This window comes from Protopterus annectens, chromosome 3.part0 (genome assembly GCF_019279795.1).
Source record: "Protopterus annectens isolate FY-2018-M chromosome 3.part0, PAN1.0, whole genome shotgun sequence".
NCBI classification, from domain to species: Eukaryota; Metazoa; Chordata; order Ceratodontiformes; family Protopteridae; genus Protopterus; species Protopterus annectens.
In genome coordinates this window covers 1,755,688,965-1,755,708,726 of record NC_056731.1, presented here as the reverse complement: position 1 = coordinate 1,755,708,726, position 19,762 = coordinate 1,755,688,965, and the positions used below count along the sequence as shown (strand labels likewise).

Below are 19,762 nucleotides of genomic sequence, written 5' to 3'. Positions count from 1 at the left end.
GACAGGACTTAATTTATGTAATGTTGGATCAATGATAATTATACAAAATAATATATGTAATGTATAATGCTTGTAACTGGGAACAAGTTAATGTGGTTCATTTTCTTTTAGTGATAATTCAATAAAGGTGTTAAAAAATACTAATCTGAAAAGGAAGATCCCAGGAAGATGGTATAGGATGTTGACAGATCAGCTGACTTAAAGACTAGGTAAGTCAATGCACCTTAGGCATGGACTCCAGAGCCCTTACTTTCAGTCTGCTTGCCTCATGCCTCACAGTTATGGGTCACTAATCCTCTGAAATTTGCTTTGAGGATGCCCCTTAATATAACTTTCTTCCAGTTCCATCCCTGCATGGGGATGAACGGCTGGGAAGGCCTTAGGCTTTAGTTAACAGAGGTTCTGGGTGCTAATCACTGGCAGTAACGAAGCTCAGTAATCCTCAGTAATGCTGTGCAAAGGCCTATGATCAAACAGGCACTTCTAGGTCTTGTGTTTATGGCACCGGATACAGATGTTTTCCAGCTACAAAAGCAGTAAGGATGCCAAGACAGTGCAAGGAGAAGGAAAGACCAAGATAAGCATGCACTGCTTAACCCACAAGTAGGGGATGTTAGTGTGCCCAGAAGATATGATTCTTGAAAATGTATTTGTAGATATTTTCATAAAGGTGCTCAGCAAATGAGATATTTTACGAGTCCTCTCAAAGTAATTTCTGCCTGTTTTTAGAGGTGGTATCAGAGCTTGCGGCTTAGTTAAATAACGATGAAACTTATTCAAAGTACAAGCTAAGGAAACATGATTCAAATCATGTTTTTTTTCCACAAATGAATTAATTTACAGTTGAACATCTTATCCATTTAGAGAAAGGGATTAAGGGTCTAAACTGGTAAACTGCTTCCTGTAATCAAGATACATGGTTTGGGAAATCACTACAGTTCTCCGGCTCTACCAGCTAGCACAGATGATACTCTCCATATTTTTGGAGCTGTAAGAATGCTTACAAATTGTGGTGTTCATTAAAAGCTAAGTTAGAAAAAAAGGGATACACTAAATCCACCCTGTCATGGGAAATTGCAATTTTACATGTATTCCCTACCAACTTTTCACGCAAAAGCAAACACATCATAGTAACACTGTGTGCAATGATGAAATCATACATAGCCCAAAACTGGCTTGATAGTACAAAAACTACATGGGAAGAATTTAAAGGAATGGCTATGAAATATATATTACCCAGCAAACTAATCACAAGAAGCCAAAAAAAATTATCCTTATTACCAGAAATATTGGAATACACTTGTAGAAATGTTAAGGCAAAACCGGACTATAGACAGGGACTAAAACATCACTACAATTCTAAACAATTTAGACTCATCTTGAATTTGGAATGGTCTAGGAAGTGCAAACATACTGTATACTTGAGGTGGCTTCAATTGTATATAGTGTACAAAGTATTTACAAGATACAAGACACAGCTTAAAAGTTAGGTAGGCTATAATATTTTGATGAAACTGTTTTAATGACAGACATCTTTACGCCTAAAATACCTCTGAATACATAGCATCCTATAATGAAACGTGAACAGTGTTAAATGTTAGATAGTCCTGTTTATTGTTAACTGACCTCTTATGTTTTTTTGTCCTGCATATGTTTTTAAGTTGATTGGAAATGATTTTCTATGTATCTTGTTTTTTATACATTGTTGTTTTTTTACAAATCCTTTCTGTATTAAAAGGAGGAAAATGCAAATAAAAATTATATTTGAAAAAATATATACAAGGTTTGATTCTTTCCACCTTCATATGTCTACTATGTTACTCTGAGCAAGTCACTTCACCAGGCAGTGCTCCTAGGCTGCCCTGAAAATGGACATTTGTGTCTAGTGGGCTTACCTAGTTAACAGATGTCTAAAATAAAAATTATAACACAAGTTCTATGGATACAATTTCTGACCAGTTGTGTAATACAGCTTGCAAGCACTGTACTCTACGTTGGACAGTCTGCACTGAGAAGCAGAAGTTACTGATGTCTTTGAGTAACTAATTAAATGGGAGTCCAAAGAAGATAGGCAAATAATGACAGTGGATATAAAAAGTGTACACACCCCTGTAAAAATGCTAGTTTTTTGTGATATAAAAAAATGAGACCACAATAAATCATTTCAAAACTTTTCCCACTTTTAGTGTGACCTATAACCTGTACAATTCAATTGAAAAACAAATCTATTGGGGGAAAATATAAAAAATATACAATAAGCTGGTTGCCTAAGTGTGCACACTCAAACTAATACTTTGTTGAAACACCTTTTGATTTAATTACAGCATTCAGTCTTCTTGGGTACACACCTGCCATCAATTAAAGAGACTCTGATTAACTCCAAATAAAGTTCAGCTATCCTTGTAGGATTTTTCTGACATTTACTCAGTTGCCTGCTATAGCAAAAGCCATGGTTCACAGAGTGCTTACAAAGCATCACAGGGATGTCATTGTTGAAAGGTATCAGTCAGGAGAAGGGTACAAAGAAATTTCCACAGCATTGGACATACCATGGAACACAGTGAAGACAGTCATCAGAAAGTGGAGAAAATATGGGACAACAGTGATGTTGCAAAGAACTGGACATCCTTCAAAAATTGATGAAAAGACAAGATGAAAACTAGTCAGGGAGGCTGCCAAGAAACTTACAGCAACACTGAAGGAGCTGCAGGAATTTCTGGCAAATGCTGGTTATGTACTACACGTGACAGCAATTTACAGTGTTCTCCATATGTCTGGCCTATGGGGTAGGGTTGCAAGACAGAAGCCTTTTCTTACATAGAAAAACATCCAAGCCTGGCTAAAATTTACAAACCAATACATCAAGTCTTCCAAAAGCATGTGGGAAAATGTGTTATGGTCTGATGAGACCAAGGTTGAATTTTTGGGCCACAATTCCAAAAGGTACGTTTGGCGCAAAAACAACACTTTGCATCACCAAAAGAACACCATCCCCATGGTGAAGCATGGTGGTGACAGTATCATGCTTTGGGGTTGCTTTTCTTCAGCTGGAACTGGGGATTTAGTCAAGGTGGAGGGAATTATGAACAGTTCCAAATACCAGTCACTTTTGCCCCAAAACCTTCAGGCATCTGCTAGAAAGATGAAGATGAAGAGGAATTTCATCTTTCAACATGACATACATCCAAATTAACAAAAAAACGACTTCACCAGAAGGAAATTAAAGTTTTGGAATAGCCCGGCCAATGCCCAGATCTAAATCCAATAGAAAATCTGTTGGGTGACCTGAAGAGGGCTGTGCACAAGAGATGCCTTTGCAATCTAAAAGATTTGGAGTGCTTTTGCAAGGAAGGCAAATATTGCCAAGTCAAGATGTGCCATGCTGATAGACTCCTACTCAAGGAGACTGAATGCTATAATTAAATCAAAAGGTGCTTCAATAAAGTATTAGTTTAAGGGTGTGCACACTTATGCAACCAGCTTATTGTATGTTTTTTATTTTTTATATTTTTTTCCCCTAACAGATTTGTTTGATTTTCAATTGAATTGTACAGGTTATAGGTCACATTAAAGGTGGGAAAAGTTTTGAAATGATTTACTGTGATCTCATTTTTTATACCACAAAAACCTGACATTTTAACAAGGGTGTGTACACTTTTTATATTGACTGTATATAAAAATAACTATATAGTATTTCTCACAGAGCAGGTCTGGCTGATGCAGCCCATCAGGAAAATAACTCGTCATCTTACAAGACACTAATCGTGACAGTCTCAATATTATGGTTGACAGTTCATCAAGAACAAAGGTTAAGCTTGAAGAAACAAGGAAAAAATACAGAATGTGATGTAATTGCCCATTGTGCTATTATCAACATTTTAACATTCTGATAGGAGAAGCATCATTTTTACTTAAAGATAATCAAACAGATCACGTTAATCTTTAGGTGTTTTATTTACTTGCACCAACAGTTAGACTGTCCGGCCGAATAAAAATCAATTTTAAACATTACAAATTATTTTAGACCGTTGTAAGTAAAGAAGCAGAAGACAGGAAAACTGCTAGGTGGTCTACGTGGATTCTACTCTTTTATCTTCTGGTCTTTACTTTCCAGCACACCCAGTAAAACTGCATCAGCCTCCAGGAGTGTTGTGTCTGTGCTGGCTCCTAGGAACCGTGATGAAAGCTCCAGATCTAGCAATCTCAGACGCACTCTAGTTCCTCTATGGTACTTTCTGAAAATAAAATGAAAAACAAGAACACATACATATAAACGTTATTCAATACTTCACACTTCAAATAATCCTACAAGGCTAAAACATCATTAAGGATACAAGTAGAAACAACTTTTCTAATCCCCCACACGTGCAAGTAGGTGCATCTTGCTCCTTCCTTTCATTTTAATTTTTCACAGCACCCATTCACACCTAGAGATACCATACCACCATACAATGATTAGTTGCCATACTCACGTGAATGGGGTCTGTATTGTACCACATATTTAAAAAATCTGACTTGACAAGGTTATCAGCACCAGTGCCCAGAGGTGGCTAAATAAGGCATTTTGTTGCAGTGGGGAATTTTTGATCGAAAATTCATAAGTACTATGACAAATGTGACTATTTCGGATTATTTTATGATACTCATAAACAAGCTAAAAAACTAATAATGTCACAAGAAAATGCAATGCTGTCAGTATGAAATAAGCTGTTGCTCTTATTTATGTTAGATCTTTAAACATTTATTTATTTATTCATTTTAACTTTAACTGAATGGATGGACTGGTCCAAAGACCTTTTTCAGCCAAAATCTAATTCAATACAGAGACAAGTACATGTGACAAAACAGATACGCTACAGGACAATTACACAGGTTGTATGTTTTCCACGATTACATGGCAGGTTCTGCATTATTTACAGTTTCAGAAAAATTGCACATAACTACTATTCATGTCCATGGCTCATGCAACACTTGTGGTTCACATAGCAATGATAACTGTTTAGCAATCCTATGTGCAAGAAGTGAATATGCAGTAAAAAGGCCATTGTCTAGAAAACATCACATTTCAATTCATCTTTCAGGAATTTTCAGTAGTTCCCCCCTAAGACTGAGGTATTATCTAATGACAGTGTGAATTTGAGTAGTGTTTTAAAATTAAGAAGGGCCAAATTATAATTATTTAACTATTAATTATCATTTTAAAGTTGTTAGTGATGTGTTATATTTTGCTTGTAATTTATGAATTTATGGTTCAGAACTGTAATGTAAATATTTATTATCAATATTTTTTAACGTACATTTTTTATGTGGTGCATTTTTTAGGACGTGCACATTTATGATGTTTAATTATTCATTTTAATGTTTTTATTTAAATAGAAGTTATGTTCTTACCATAACGTTCCATGTTAGTTGTCTTCTTCTCGCCTTCTTCTTGCTGGATGGGTTCGGAGCCGACCTCGGCTCCGACTCGGCCACTCTAAAAGCTCGAGAGTTGGTTCCACCGGCTCGAGGCTCCCCTTATATCCCACAATGCTAGGCGAGAGTTACCTCAGATCTCGTTTGTAAGCTAACCCCAGCTTATAATAGTAACAGAATAACTCTAAACAGAGTCCACCTCTAACAACAGGAAGAAGAAGGGTGACCTACATCCTGATCCAGGAAATATGCACAACAGCATATGCCTAAGAAAGAGGTGGTAGAAAGAGAGGTCACGATCACAACTCCTCTAGGTCTGTCCAGGCCAGGGGAAGGAGGGTGGGGCCTTAAGAAGAAGGCGAGAAGACAACTAACATGGAACGTTATGGTAAGAACATAACTTCTATATGTTAAGTTGTCTATCTCGCCTTCATTCTTGCTGGATGGGACCGCGTCCCTAGCACCTTGTCCCGGGTGGCCTAACGGAACAGACTCCTGAGAACAGTGGAACCAAAATTAGCTCTATGCCTAGAAGCTAAATCCAACTTATAATGAGAAATAAAAGTGTGAGGAGTAGCGCAAGTAGCAGCTGCACAAATGGTGTCAATAGGCAGTCTGTCTTGGAAGGCTAAAGGAGTAGCCAAAGCTCTGGTGGAATGGGCTTTAGGTTTATTAGGGAATTTTGTTGTCTAATTTCATATACCAGGAAATCAAAGATGTTAGCCATCTGGATAACGATACCTTTGAAACTGAAAGTCCCTTTCTGCTTTCCGCATAGGAGACAAACAGCTGATCAGATTTTCTGAATTGTTTTGTTCTATCCAAGTAGTACCTCAATTGACGATGAACATCCAGGCAGTGTAATTTTTGTTCAGACCTATTGGAATACTCTGGAAAAAAGACAGGGAGGTCAATGCTTTGGTTTAGATTTGATGTCGAGACCACCTTAGGCAAAAAAGGACGGGTTAGTTCGTAAGGATACTCTGTCCTTATGAAACAAAAGATAAGGAGGACGACCTCTGAGTGCTTGAAGCTCTGAAACTCTTCTAGCTGATGTAATAGCTACCAGAAAAAGAGTTTTCCATGATAACAATTTTAAGGAACAAGAAGCTGCAGGTTCGAAAGGGGGAAGAATCAAAGAAGCAAGAACTAAATTTAGGTCCCAAGGAGAAGGAGGATTTCTTATAGGAGGTCTGAGAAGAAAAACTCCTTTCAAAAAGGCTTTGCAGAGTTTGTGGGACATTAGGGCAGATTCAGAAATACCCACATGAAAGTTAGAAATAGCTGCCAATTGAACTTTAAGTGTAGAGGGAGATGAACCTGCATGGAAGAGTTCAGCTAGAAAATCAAGGACTAGTTGGATGGAAGCGGTGAAAGGATCTATGTCCTTTCCTTGTGCCCAATATGAGAAGCGTTTCCACTTACTCAAATAAATCTTTCGAGTGGAAGATTTATGGGAAGCTATCAATATATCTCTAACAGAGTGAGATAATTGAGGAAGCCTGGCTAAGGTTGGAACTGGAGGAACCAAGCAGTGAGGTTCAGAGAGGGAGGGGCGATGAAACTGACCCGACTGATGGATCAAAAGATCTGGAACTAGGTCCAGATTCCACAGTCGCTCAAGAGAAAGCGATGTAGAAAGGGGAACCACACTTGTCGAGGCCAGTAAGGAGCAATGAGGATCAATGAGGCCTTCTGAGCGATAGCTTTCTGAATTACTTGAGAGATCAGTGGGAAAGGAGGAAATGCATACAGAAGTCCCCGGGGCCAAACTTGGACTAGAGCATCTCTGCTGGGTTGGCCTGGTAAAGGGAATAGAGTGAAATATTCTCTGCACTTGCTGTTTTGGGGAGTAGCAAAAGATCGCAGCAAGGCTGACCCCACTTGAGAAAAATTTCTCTCACTACAGAGTCTTTCAGAGACCACTCGTGAGGCATGAGAATAGCTCTGCTCAACTTGTCCGCAATATGATTGGAATTCCCGGGGATGTGCGTTGCTATCAGAAAATGCTGAGAAGAAATCGCCCATTGCCACAGTCTGAGTGCTTCTCGACACAGGGGGTATGATCTGGTTCCGCCTTGTTTGTTGATGTACCACACTACAGACATATTGTCTGTCTGGATTGCAATTGTTCCCAAGGGAAGAGAGTCTTGAAGGGCTTGCAACGCTAAAATCACTGCTCTCATCTCCAGAACATTTATGTGCAAGTGGCATTCGTTTGGTTGCCATGTGCCCTGGACTGTCCTGCCCTGATAATGCCCCCCCCACCCGATCAGGGAGGCATCCGTTGTCAGTGTAGCAACCGGAGGAGGTGGAACAAAAGGTCTTCCGACAGGAGATGGGGAAGACATCCACCACATGAGATGCTTTTTGCGCCTGCGTGATCACAATGGTGTGAGACATTGGAAGTTCCTGGTATGACCATTGAGTAAAAAGCATCCACTGAAGGATCCGCATGTGGTATCTGGCTAATGGAAGGAGAGGTATGGCAGCTGCCATAATTCCCAACACCTTTAGAACTAACCTGGCTTTGATTCTGTTGTTGTTGAGAAGGAGTGATACCAATTTGTGAATGTCTGATATCCTTTGATGTGTTAGCCTTGCAGACATGTTTATTATCTAGATTTAGCCTATGTAGGTAATAGTGCGACAAGGCGACAAAACAGACTTTTCGCAATTTATTGAAATACCCAGCTTTTGACAAGCGAAAAGTGTAATCTCTGGCCATCAGAAGGAGATGCTTGGTGGGAGCTGTGAGGAGCCAGTCGTCCAAATATGGAAACACCTGGAATCCTTGTCGTCTCAGGTGAGAAGCTACCACTGCCATGCATTTGGTAAACACCGGGGCAGTGGTGAGACCAAAGGGCAGGGCCCTGAATTGAAAATGACTGGTTCCCAGCCTGAAGCGGAGGAATCTTCTGGAGCGTCTGTTCATTTTATGTGATAGTACGCATCCCGAAGGTCTATAGAGCACATCCAGTTTCCTTTGCCCAAAGGGAAGGATGGATTGCAGCGTGACCATCCGAAATCTTGTTTTCTTGACTGATTTGTTCAAGACACTGAGATCAATATCGGTCTCCAGTCCCTGTTTTCTTTGGAACTAAAAAGAACCTTGAGTAGATTCGGATCCTTGTTGGTCTGCTGGCACTGGCTGAATTGCTCTTTTGCAAGCAGTTTTGAAATTTCCAAAGCTGCTAGATCCCTTTGAGCGGTGGAACATCTGGAAGGGATTTTTGACTGATTTGGAAGCGAAGAAAGGGGATAGAATAGCCTTGAAATGATGGACTGTACCCATTTGTCTTGAGTCAGGGATAGCCAGGCTTCTGGGTACAGTGACAATCTTCCCCCGACTGCCTCCGAAGATGGGCAGTCGGGCAACACCTCAGGGATGCTGAAAGGGCTTGTCAGGGAAGGCTTCCCGATTGCCCTGGTTCTGCGGACCCCCCCTGCCCCTAGGGCGACGTCTACCATTGTTATTCCCACCTCTGCCTCTGGTGGGAAAGCGACTCTGTCGTCAGGCGAAGTCCCTTGAGATTGTTTACGGAACCACATCTTTCCACCCTTCTGGCCTTTGGGGTAAGGCCTGGAAGGAGTAGAAAAACGGACTCCGATGGCAGAAAGGGTCTTGCCATCAGTCTCGCACCTAGTCAGGGTTTCTTTCACTTGAGGACCAAAGAGATGATCCATCAAAAGGGGAGTTCGTGAAAGGCGTCTTGAAAGGGTCCATAAAATTGCATAGCCGCATCCAGGCGTGCCTACGTAAGGCCACCCTGTCCCTGCGGCTCTGCTCGCTCCATCAGCAGCGTAAGAAAGAAGGCATGGAGGAGTTGGTTATGGAATTAAGGGTAGCCAGCTGCGTGTTCATCTTGTCTTGGAAACCCGCAGCTGTAGGATCCTTTAACATTTCACTCGCTTCCTTGATCAAGTCCCTTTGAAGGCAGTAAAATGGCACAGGTAGTTCAGCGAGCATGGTAAATGTCGCTGAGGAGAACATCCGCTTCCCATACCTATCCATGGACCTAGATTCCTTGTTAGGTGGATGGACAGGTACTGAAGGATCAGCTAGTTCCTTCTTTGTGGCAGCAGCTACCACCATAGCATCCACAGAAACTCCTTTTGTTAAAATTGTTTGTCTGCTGGAGCTGTTATGAATTTAGAGGGTCTCCTGGGAGTGGGGTCCACTGAATCAGGAGCCGTCCATGCCTTCTTAGCAACCACCTGCATGAGGGGGTCGAAGGGGGGGGACACCCAGGAGGTGGAAGGACGAGAGCCAAACGCCTCAAGATACACAGATTCGTCCTCCGAAGGGTTGAGGGCTGGCCAATTTCCCCTCTGTTTCAGGATCTCCAGAATGTCTGCAAATGAGACATCTTCAGAAGGGGAACGGGGGGAACCCTCAGAATCATCCAAATCTGTGTCTGACGTGATGGACTCAGGTGAGTCAATGTGTTTCCTCTTACACTTCCTTTTCCGAGGGGGCTCTTCTGCCAAATCAGGAGAGGCCTCGGAAGAGGATGAAATCCCCACAGGGGGCTCCTGAGGAGCTGGCTCTCTGCGGTCCGGGATGAGGGAGTGAGTCGACTTAGCCTGAGGCACCATAGACGGAGGGGGCGGAGCCGACTGTGGAGTAGAGCCAGGCTCTAACACACTCCGCATGACCTCGAATGCACCCCTGTCAGGCAGAGCCAGAGGTCCCCGCTCCGAGAAGCTAAGAACCCCCCTCGGCACCGACAGTGATGGCTCCGAGGCCGATGTCGGAGCCGAACTCACCAGCGCCGAAGCCCCGAGAGGAAGTGGGGGGTCGGACAAGGGTCGATGCCACTCACCCCTCGAGCCGACGAGGGAAGTCCGGCGCCGAGATTCTTCCAAGGAAGAAAACGGAGCCGACGACGGAGCCAAAGACAATTGTATCGGCTCCGACGTAATCACAGTCTCGGTTCCGACACGACCCGGCTCCGAGCTCAAGAGAGTCGAAGGAGGAATATGTTGATGGACCGGGGCAGGCATCGACTGATGAGTCGGGCTCTGAAGCATCTGGGCCAGTGCCTCGGACTTACGTAGTCGACTCACTACCCTCTGAAGGTCATGATCCGACAGCCTCGATGACCTAGAGGAGTGAGACCTTTGGCTGCGTTCAGACAGCAGGGGAGATCCTGGAGCCGAATGAACGGAGCCAAGAGATGGTGACCTGGACCTCTTCCTAGTTGTCGGCTCCGAAGGTCTGGTCGGAGCCGACACGGGAACTTCTATTACCTCGGCTCCGGCCAGAGCCGAGGGGGCCACAGAAACTGTGGACTGAGACTTATCGGCTCCAGCGGAGCCGATGAAGGCAAAGGTTGAGAAACCTTAGGTCTCGGCTCAGATGCCGGAGCCGAAGACCTAGATGCCTTAGAGGGCTTCCCTGTTGAAACAGACAGGGAATCCTCTGGCTTGAGTAAGCCTCTAAGAATTAATTTATTCTTTCTTTCCTGCAGGACCCTGGGGCTGAAGCCATGGCACACAGCACAGGAGTCCTGCAGGTGCAAAGGCCCCAGACAATAGACACAAGAAGTGTGAGCGTCTGTCAGAGACATTTTCTGACAGCACGCATCACACTTCTTGAATCCGGAGACCTTTGCTTCTTTAGACATTTTTGTCTGAACAGGTGTACACAAACACGCACACAAACACACTAGTTATACCCTGTCAGGTTAATACAATAAAAGTAGTAGTAGTACTAGTAATTTAAACTACAATAAAACACACACATTCCACTAGGGAAGGAAAGGCCTATAGGCCCAAGGGGAGAACCAAAGGTTCTTGGGGAAAAGAAACGGAAATTTTTTTGGGTAGGGAATAAAGTTTTCTAACCTACTCTAAACTAAGTAAAAACATTAAATTAAAGGGGTTTTTAAAGACTAATTTCACAAAGAAAATAGTACTCACCAGGAACCGGTAGAAACAACCAACCTCGAAGCTGTAGCGGCAAACGAGATCTGAGGTAACTCTCGCCTAGCATTGTGGGATATAAGGGGAGCCTCGAGCCGGTGGAACCAACTCTCGAGCTTTTAGAGTGGCCGAGTCGGAGCCGAGGTCGGCTCCGAACCCATCCAGCAAGAATGAAGGCGAGATAGACAACTTAACATCTAATATTTAAACAAAATACTATGTGCATATTCTCAATTCATTCATTAGGTTTGTTTAATGATAAAGTGCAATATTAAGTTGGTACAACTTTAAGCACTTATTTCAATATACTGATTTATTTAATTAATTTAATTGATCACATGATTTATGCATTACATATATAAATGAAGTTTGAGTTTTAATTGTTTTTATCTTGATAAAGCTCAGCATCAGCTGAGCGAAAGCGCTTGATACATTTTGGAGTGGTGTGGTGTTCAACAATATAATAATAAATTTTACAGACTATATTCTTCAGTTTCCAGGATGGTACTTCGCTCCCACCGTGGATTTATTATTTTTTGTTTTACTGGTTTTTGTGTTTTTGTCTTTTGCTTTGTTATTATCAAATGCTCCTTATGTTTTGAGGGAGTAAGTTCCAGGAGGCTGGTGCAATTGTTACGAATGGTTTTCCTCCAATGCTTTAATAAAGGGATCAAAGGGAGTTAAGTGGCATGCCTGAGGTGGATCATCAAAACACTGAGTTGTGGTCTTTTTGAAAATATTTCCAATGTGCTTGCAAAAGTGAGCATGGCATTTCAACGTGAGAAAGTAAGAACAAAAATAATATCAAATCACAAACATTAATGTATGGCTTGAAAGTGATAGCGGGAATATTGTATTTATTTATTTATTTATGCACTGGGCTAGCCCATTCTGAGAAGCTAGTCTTTTTCAGAGGAGACTGAAGGAGAAAATCTCTCTTAGTATCTATAACGCATTTAGAAAAAAAAAAAAAAAAAGAAAATCACAAATCTTCCAGTGCCATAGTACAAGTGAATTACATTTTCAGGTGAAGTCAATATTCCGAATGTAGCTTAGTCAACATATTTATGTGTGTGTGTGTGTGTGTGTGTGTGTGTGTGTGTGTGTTTTTGGGCATTCCATTAATAAACTGTATGCATACAAAATTTACTAGAAAAGAAGAAAAGGGAAGTTTTACTGTGTAAAGTTTGACTGTACAGACAATGACCAATACAGAAACTGACATCAGATGTTGGCTTTGAGATAAGAACAGTGGAGTTTTTCCAGGTTATAGCAGACCTCTGGAACAGAGCAAAACTTAAACTTGGGCTTACAAAAGAATGTTTGAAATATAACTCGCTACTAATCTATCTGATGTCATAGATATATATATTCTAAATCTTTATTAAATTAACACTTTAAACATAGACACATACATTAATAGAAAATATAACAAATCATATTAATCATTTTAATTTTCCTGTATTATACATTAATTACATATGTTTTTTTTCTTTTTAACAAATATCATTCATTCCAAAATTACATAAAAAAGTTATGTACTTACCATAACGTTCCATCTGAGTTGCTGCTTTTCATTTGTCTTCAACCTGTAGGAACCCAGATCTGGCACGGATCCAACTCAGCAGCATACTCCAGCGTCGGATTCAAGCTCCTCCCTTACCCACAATGCCCTTGTCTCCCTCCTCCGCTCAGATCGAGTTTGTTGCAGAACAGCAGCACCCTAACCTAGGCCATGTGCCTAGAAACCTTACCACAAAACTTATCAAGAAAAAGACTAGGCAGTATAGAGGGCTATGTCTCTTCTACCCAATCCACTACACAGCCCACACAAGGCAGGGGGAAGGCGGGAGGGACAGTTGAAGACAAATGAAAAGCAACAACTCAGATGGAACATTATGGTAAGTGCATAACGTTTTTATCTGAAGTTGTTTTCATTTGGTCTTCAAACTGTGGGACAGAGTCCCCAGCTACCAATAATCCTGGGAGGTCCTCATGGAAGGATGTTCCAAAATACAGCTGAGTCAAAAGATGCCTTGCCCCTGGAAAGAGGGTCCAACTTATAATGGGAGATAAATGTGGGCGATGATGCCCAGGTATCTGCACAGCAGATATCATCTAAAGAAACCCTGGTCCAAAAGGCCACATACAACAAAATTGCCAGATTTATTCTAAACCAACCACTCTCGTCACATCACTACCTCTCACTAAACAAACTTCAGTGGCTGGAATTTCGCACCTTCTCCTACAATCGCAACTCCACACTACCTTTTCCATACTCAACAACCCCTCTGCCTGCCCTGCCCTCTCCTCCCATGTTACGCGCTACACTCCCCCCCCCCCCCGCCTCTCCGGAGTGCTGATCAGCATCTTTTCTCAGTTTATAAACCCAAAAAGAATACTGGCAAACTACTTTACAAACACTCTGTCTTACTAAATTGGAACAAACTCCCTTCTCCTTATTAGATCCAACCTTTCCTTTCCCCGTTTTAAAAATGAGCTTAAATCCCACCTGCTAAACTTGAAATTATGCCGTTGCTTTGACCACACGTAGACTTAGTCTGTCATACTGTATAACCTATTGCATCGCCTAACTTTCTTTCTCTGTTAGTACCGTCTGCTTAAAATAACCCCCTAAATCCTCAGCTCTTCTACTATAGCCCCCTCTTTCTCTCCCTTCCCTCATTCTCCACACAACCCCCCCACTTCCTATCAATGTCTGTAAATTTTCCTTCTTTTGAACAACGATTATTTTTTTGTTTTTACTCTATGTAGTAAATTTAGACCACTGCTATCAGTGCAACCCTTAATGTTCATAATTTTTCCTTTGTTTTTCTCTCTATAATTTTGTATTTGCATTGTTATTTTTAATAGTTTTTGTCCTGTATGTTTATCTTTGCTTATGTTTGCTGGGGCTCTTTCCTCTTGGGTCTCCACTGAAAATGGGTTGCTTGCTATCAATGCAATGGAAATAGTTAATAACCTTTCCTTTTTTACAATTATTTTGTATTGTGATTATTTAATATTTATATATTGGCACTTTATCTTTACTTATGTTAGCTGGAGCTTTCCCCCTCGGGTCTCCACTGAAAATGGGTTTGTTTGCAAACTCAGCTGGACTAACCTGATTAACAAATGTGAAACAAATAAATAAAAGTAGCAACAGACCTGGTGGAATGTGCCCAGACATGCCCTGGTGGAGATAACCTTTTGGCTCCATAGACCAACGAAATGCAATCAGAAATCCATCAAGCAACAGTAACTGTAGAGATGGGCTTTCCCCAAGAAGGGTTTAGAAAAAGAAACAAAACGTTGATGAGACTTACAAAAGGATTTTGTTCTATGCAAATAGAAATGCAACTGTTTGTGAACTGTGCAACTTGTACTCTCCTTTATTCTGCAAATTTGGAAAGAAAACTGGCAGACTGAAGACCTGGTTAATATTAGACTCTGATGCCACTTTCGGAAGAAATGATGGATTAGTCCGCAGGGATACCCTGTCTTTATGAAATACCATATAAGGGGACTTGACAGATAAAGCTTAGATCTCAGAAACCCTCTTGGCTGAGGTAACTGCAACCAAAAAAGCCGTATTCCAAGACAGGAACTGCAACTCACCCGTAGCTGCTGGTTTGAAGGGGGAGGGGACCAGAGCCTGGAGCACCAAGGTGAGATCCCAAGGGGGATTGGATCCTTAACTGGAGGCCTAAGTAGAAAAGTACCTTTTAAAAATGAATGTCCAAAAACCATGACAGGCACCAACATGACTGCAATGTGGAAGTTTATTAAAACATAAGCGCTTTCATGTCCTGAATAAGATGCTTCTTCAGACTTTAACAACATCATCAACAGACCATCTCACTTAAATAAACAACAACATGAATCATCTTATACTCAGCCAATCATAGCACTAAACTAATTAATACAGGAATGACTTAGTTGTATCTGCATAATTAATGGTATGGCTTAATTAGTTGCTGCTGTTCTTTAAGTCAGATGGTCTGTTGATGTTGTTGTTAAAGTCTGAAGAAGAGTCTTATTCAGGATGTGAAAGCATTTATGTTTTGTTTAATAATCTTCCACATCGCAGTCGTGTTTGTGCCTCTCATTTTTTGGAAATTCGTTTTTGCTCTTGATAGGCACTTCATTCTCTGGAACTTGTATTTTTGCTGTTTTTACCTTTCAAAAAGGGGTTACAAAGCTTGAACAAAGCCAAAGAAGCCAAATTCTTGCCTATGTGAAAATTAGAAATTGCTGCCAATTGTACCTTAACCTTACAGAAGCTAGCACCATGATTAAAAATATCCACCAAAAACTCCAAAATGGCCAGAACTGGTGCAATGAAAGGATCCAGGTCATGCTGAGAAGCCCAGATTGAGAAACGCTTCCATTTACTTGAGTAAACCTTTGTGAGCCTCTACCAAAATCTTAACAGGAGAAGACAGCCCGGGAGAACCAACTATCAAAAGAAGTGGAGCAGCCAAGCCGTGAGCTTCAGGCTAAGTCTAGGTGAGGGATTCCTGAGGGATGTGTAATCAGATCCGGAACCAGATCTAGTGTCCAAGGTGAACACAGTGCATGAGACCACAGAGAGGGGAACCAAACTTGACGAGGCCAGAAAGGGGCAATGAGGATCACTGAACTCCCCAGCCAGCAAGCTTTCTGAATGAACTTGGATACTAGAGGCAGCAGCGGGTAAGTATACAGTAGACCGGAGGGCGAAGCATGAACTAGAGAGTCTCTGGGGGGGCTCCCCCAGATGGGGGTTCGGAGTGAAATACTCACTGCACTTCGCGTTCGAAGGACAGGCATAGAGAATGCAACAAGGCTGTACCCACTTTAAAAAGAAGGATTCAGAGACTACTCGTAAGGCATCACAACAGATCTGTTGAGCCTGTCCTCCAGTATGTTGGACCTCCCTGGAATGTGCGTTGCCACCAGAAAACCACCAGAGAAGATCACCCACTCCCACAAACTCATGGCTTCATGACAAAGGGGATAAGATCTGATCCCCCCTGTTTGTTGATGTACCAGACTACTGACATATTGTCCATCTGAATGGCAATAGTCCCCTGAGGAACATAGGCACATAGAGCTTCCAATGCCAAAAGCACTGCCCTCATCTCTAGGACACTGACATGCAGATGGGTCTTCCGGGAAGACCATGCACCTTGGACCATCCTTCCCATGCAATACCCCCCCCCCAACCAAGCAGGGAGGAGTCCATGGTCACCATGATCAGAAGGGAGAGAAGAACAAACGGATGTCCCAGAAGGAGGTCCAGGGGATTGAAGCCACCAAAGAAGAAAATCCTTGCAAACCGGAGACAACTGAACTGGATGTAATAAGGGAAGGTCTAGCAAGCACCACTGTACTGCCAGAGTCCATTGAAGGATTCTCATATGAAGGCAGTTGGAACGAGAGTGATTGTGGCTGCCATGGACCCCAATGCTCAAAGAACTGAATCTGCTGGGGGACGTTTGGCTTGAAAGATATAACAGACATGATGGCGAAGGGATAGCAGTCTGTCTGGAGGTAGAAACACCATACCTTGGATAGTGTCTATATGAGCCCCAGTGAAATCAAGAACCTGCACTGGTGCCAGTTGTGATTTGTTGAGATTTATGGTTATGCCCAGGTAATGAGCGGTCTTGAGAAGAAGATCCCTGGCTTGACACAGTTGATGCCTGGAGGGAGCGGAAAGGAGCCAATCGTCCATGTAGGGGAAAACCTGAAACCCCTGCAGCCACAAGTGAGCCGCCACTACCGCCATCACTTTGGTGAACACCCGGGGGGGTGGTCAATGGTGAGCCAAAAGGAGAGCGCTCTGAACTGAAAATGATTGGCTCCTAGCTGAAAGCACAGGAACCTCCGAGAGCACCTGTTAATCTTAACGTGATAGTATGTTTCTTGGAGGTCAACTGAGCACATACAGTCATTTATCTGCAGGAAGGGCAGAATGGACTGAAGGGTGATCATCCAGAATTTTGTCTTAGCAACTGACAGGTTCAGGGTTGAAAGATCCAGAATGGGCCTTAAGTCCCCTTTTTCTTTGGCACTAAAAAGAACCAGGAATAGATGCCTGATCTGGATTGGTCTGGGTGGATGGGCTGGATGACTTGTTTTTCGAGCAGCCTGGAATTTTCTATGGCTACCTGCTCCCATTCCTTGGATGGTACCCTCTGGGAGGTGTTTCGGAGGGACTGGAGATTGAAGAAAGGGGACTGAGTATCCTTTGGATATTATCTGAAAAACCTAACGATCGTAGGTGATGGACTCCCAAGGCTGTTGGGTACAGAAACAGATGTCCCCCGACTGCCTCCAGAGATGAGCAGTCAGGCAACCCTTTAAAGCTACTGTAAAGGTCTGTCCAGGAAGGGATCCCGAGACTCTAGGTTCTTCAGGGCCCCTCTGCCACGAGGGCGGCATCTGTCAATATCCCTCTTTGCCCCTGAAGGAATGAAAATCCTGAGCGGTGTGGGAACAGCTTTGAGATTTCTAGAACCACATCTTCTTCACCCCATGCTGATTCCTAGAAAAGGATCACTGCCGGGTGCAAAAGCGGATCACTATGGCAGACAGTCTTCCCATCCTTCTTGCTCTGGACTAAGGTGTCTCAAACAATCTTACCAAAAAGAGTGGAACCATCATAGGAGGCATTCATAAACGATGCCTTGCAGGGTCCAAGAAAGCACAAAGCCGGAGCCAGGTATGATGCCTAATGGCTACGCCTGTCCCGGCAGCCCTAGAGGCACCTTCTGTAGCATGTGATAGGAGCCTCATGGAAGTATTCGATATCAAGCTAAGGGTGGCCATATGGGAGAACACCTTTTTCTCCTCTGCTGACATGTACCCTAGGGCAGACTCAGCGACCTCGTTGACCAGTTCTCGCTGTAGTCTGATAACGTGTGCCATGTAGTTCAGTGCAAATAAAGCAAACGGAGCTGAAGCATAAGCCCACTTCCCAAAATGGTCCACAGTCTGAGACTCGCTGTCCGGAGGATGGACCACAGAGCTCAACTGAGTGAGCTCCTTCTTGGTGGCCGCCACAACCACCATGGCATCAACTGGGGATCCCTTCAACCAATGCTGCCTGAGGGAGCACGGAGTATTTTTTGGGGTGCTTGGGGATAGGCTCAACTAAATCTGGGTCCTTGCATGCCCTGGATGAAATTAAATTCACTAGGGGATCTGCTGGAGGGGACACCCAGGAGGTAGTGGGTGCTGCGCCAAACACCTCCAGGAGTACTGACTCTTCTGGGTTGGGCTATTGGTAGACCACCCTCCGCACTGATGCAGGACTTCCATGATGTCTTCAAAGGAGACATCCTCTGGGGGTGATCGGGGGGGAACCTTCCCCTTCCTCCAAGTCAGTATCTTCAATGAGTGACTCTGGTGGGGAGTCCAAGCTCCTCCTCTTGCATGTGTGTTTCAGAGGGAGCTCCCCTCGGGGGATTTCTGGGGTGGACTCAAACTTCGGGGAGTTCCTGGGGGGACCTCATGGGGTGCAGTGGCAACAGGGTATCCTTGAGGGGGCAGGATGGCAGACTCCATCCCAGAAAAAGAGGGAGTCAGGATGGACTCTGAGGATGACAATGTCAAGAGGCTCAAAGGAGCAGAGAGGACCCTCTCCACCACATCAAAAGCAGAAGACAAATGAATCCCCGAAGCAGGGTTGACCAGGACTAGATCCACTGCCCCCCTGTGTAGATGGGGGGTGACAGAGCCAATCCTCCTGGCACTGAAACTCCGATAGGAAGGGCTGACTCCAAAAACCTCAAAGTCAATGCCATCCCCTCAGATCCGATGCCAAGGCTATGGCTCCGAGAGTCAGTCAGTTCTGAATGACTCAGGGCAATGGTCGCTGTCAAGGTACCTGGAACCACAGGTGTCAGCCCCTCGACACTGGGAAATCTTGGATCTGATGGCTCCAAAAACAGAGGTCAGACTGGAGAAGGAGAATGGGAAGGAAAATGGACTGCATGCTCCCAGCCCCAGAGGGGAAAGGAGCAGGCAAGACTCCCAACTGAATCTGGGCCTGAATACACTTCCACATCATCCTGTCCACCTCAGCTTCAGAAAGGCTAAAGAGGACTGGACAGAAAAAGCCACGGACCTGGGCCTGAAGTGCAGCTGAGAGGAGGCAGAGAGAGGGGAATGGTTCTGGGTAGTCTCCCGTTCTGGTGAGAAGCAAGGACACTGGAGTCAAGGAGAGCCCCGGGTTGGATCCGTCCATGACTTGGCCTGGGGCTCTACCAAGAAAGTGCGGTCAGGGGACTGCTTTCTAGGCCAGTCCCGTTCCTTTGAACGGGTCTTTTCCCCATCCCTAGACTTCTTGGTGGGAGGCTGAGTCCCAGAAGCCTGGGCGGTGGAAGAAGTAGAAGCCTCCGAAGGGAGGAGGCCCTTAAAAATCAGCTTA

General features: G+C 43.5%; 1 protein-coding gene across 1 annotated transcript in view; it reads right to left on the bottom strand.

Moving 5' to 3' along the window:
* Positions 1–3,935: 3,935 nt before the first annotated feature.
* MRPS28 (mitochondrial ribosomal protein S28) overlaps positions 3,936–19,762 on the bottom strand; it is a 1,287,728-nt gene continuing 1,271,901 nt past the window's right edge. Inside the window, exon 3 of the mRNA XM_044065785.1 lies at positions 3,936–4,235. Coding sequence (XP_043921720.1) covers positions 4,082–4,235 — 154 coding nt within the window. The 3' untranslated portion in view covers positions 3,936–4,081. The remainder of the gene's footprint in view (positions 4,236–19,762) is intronic.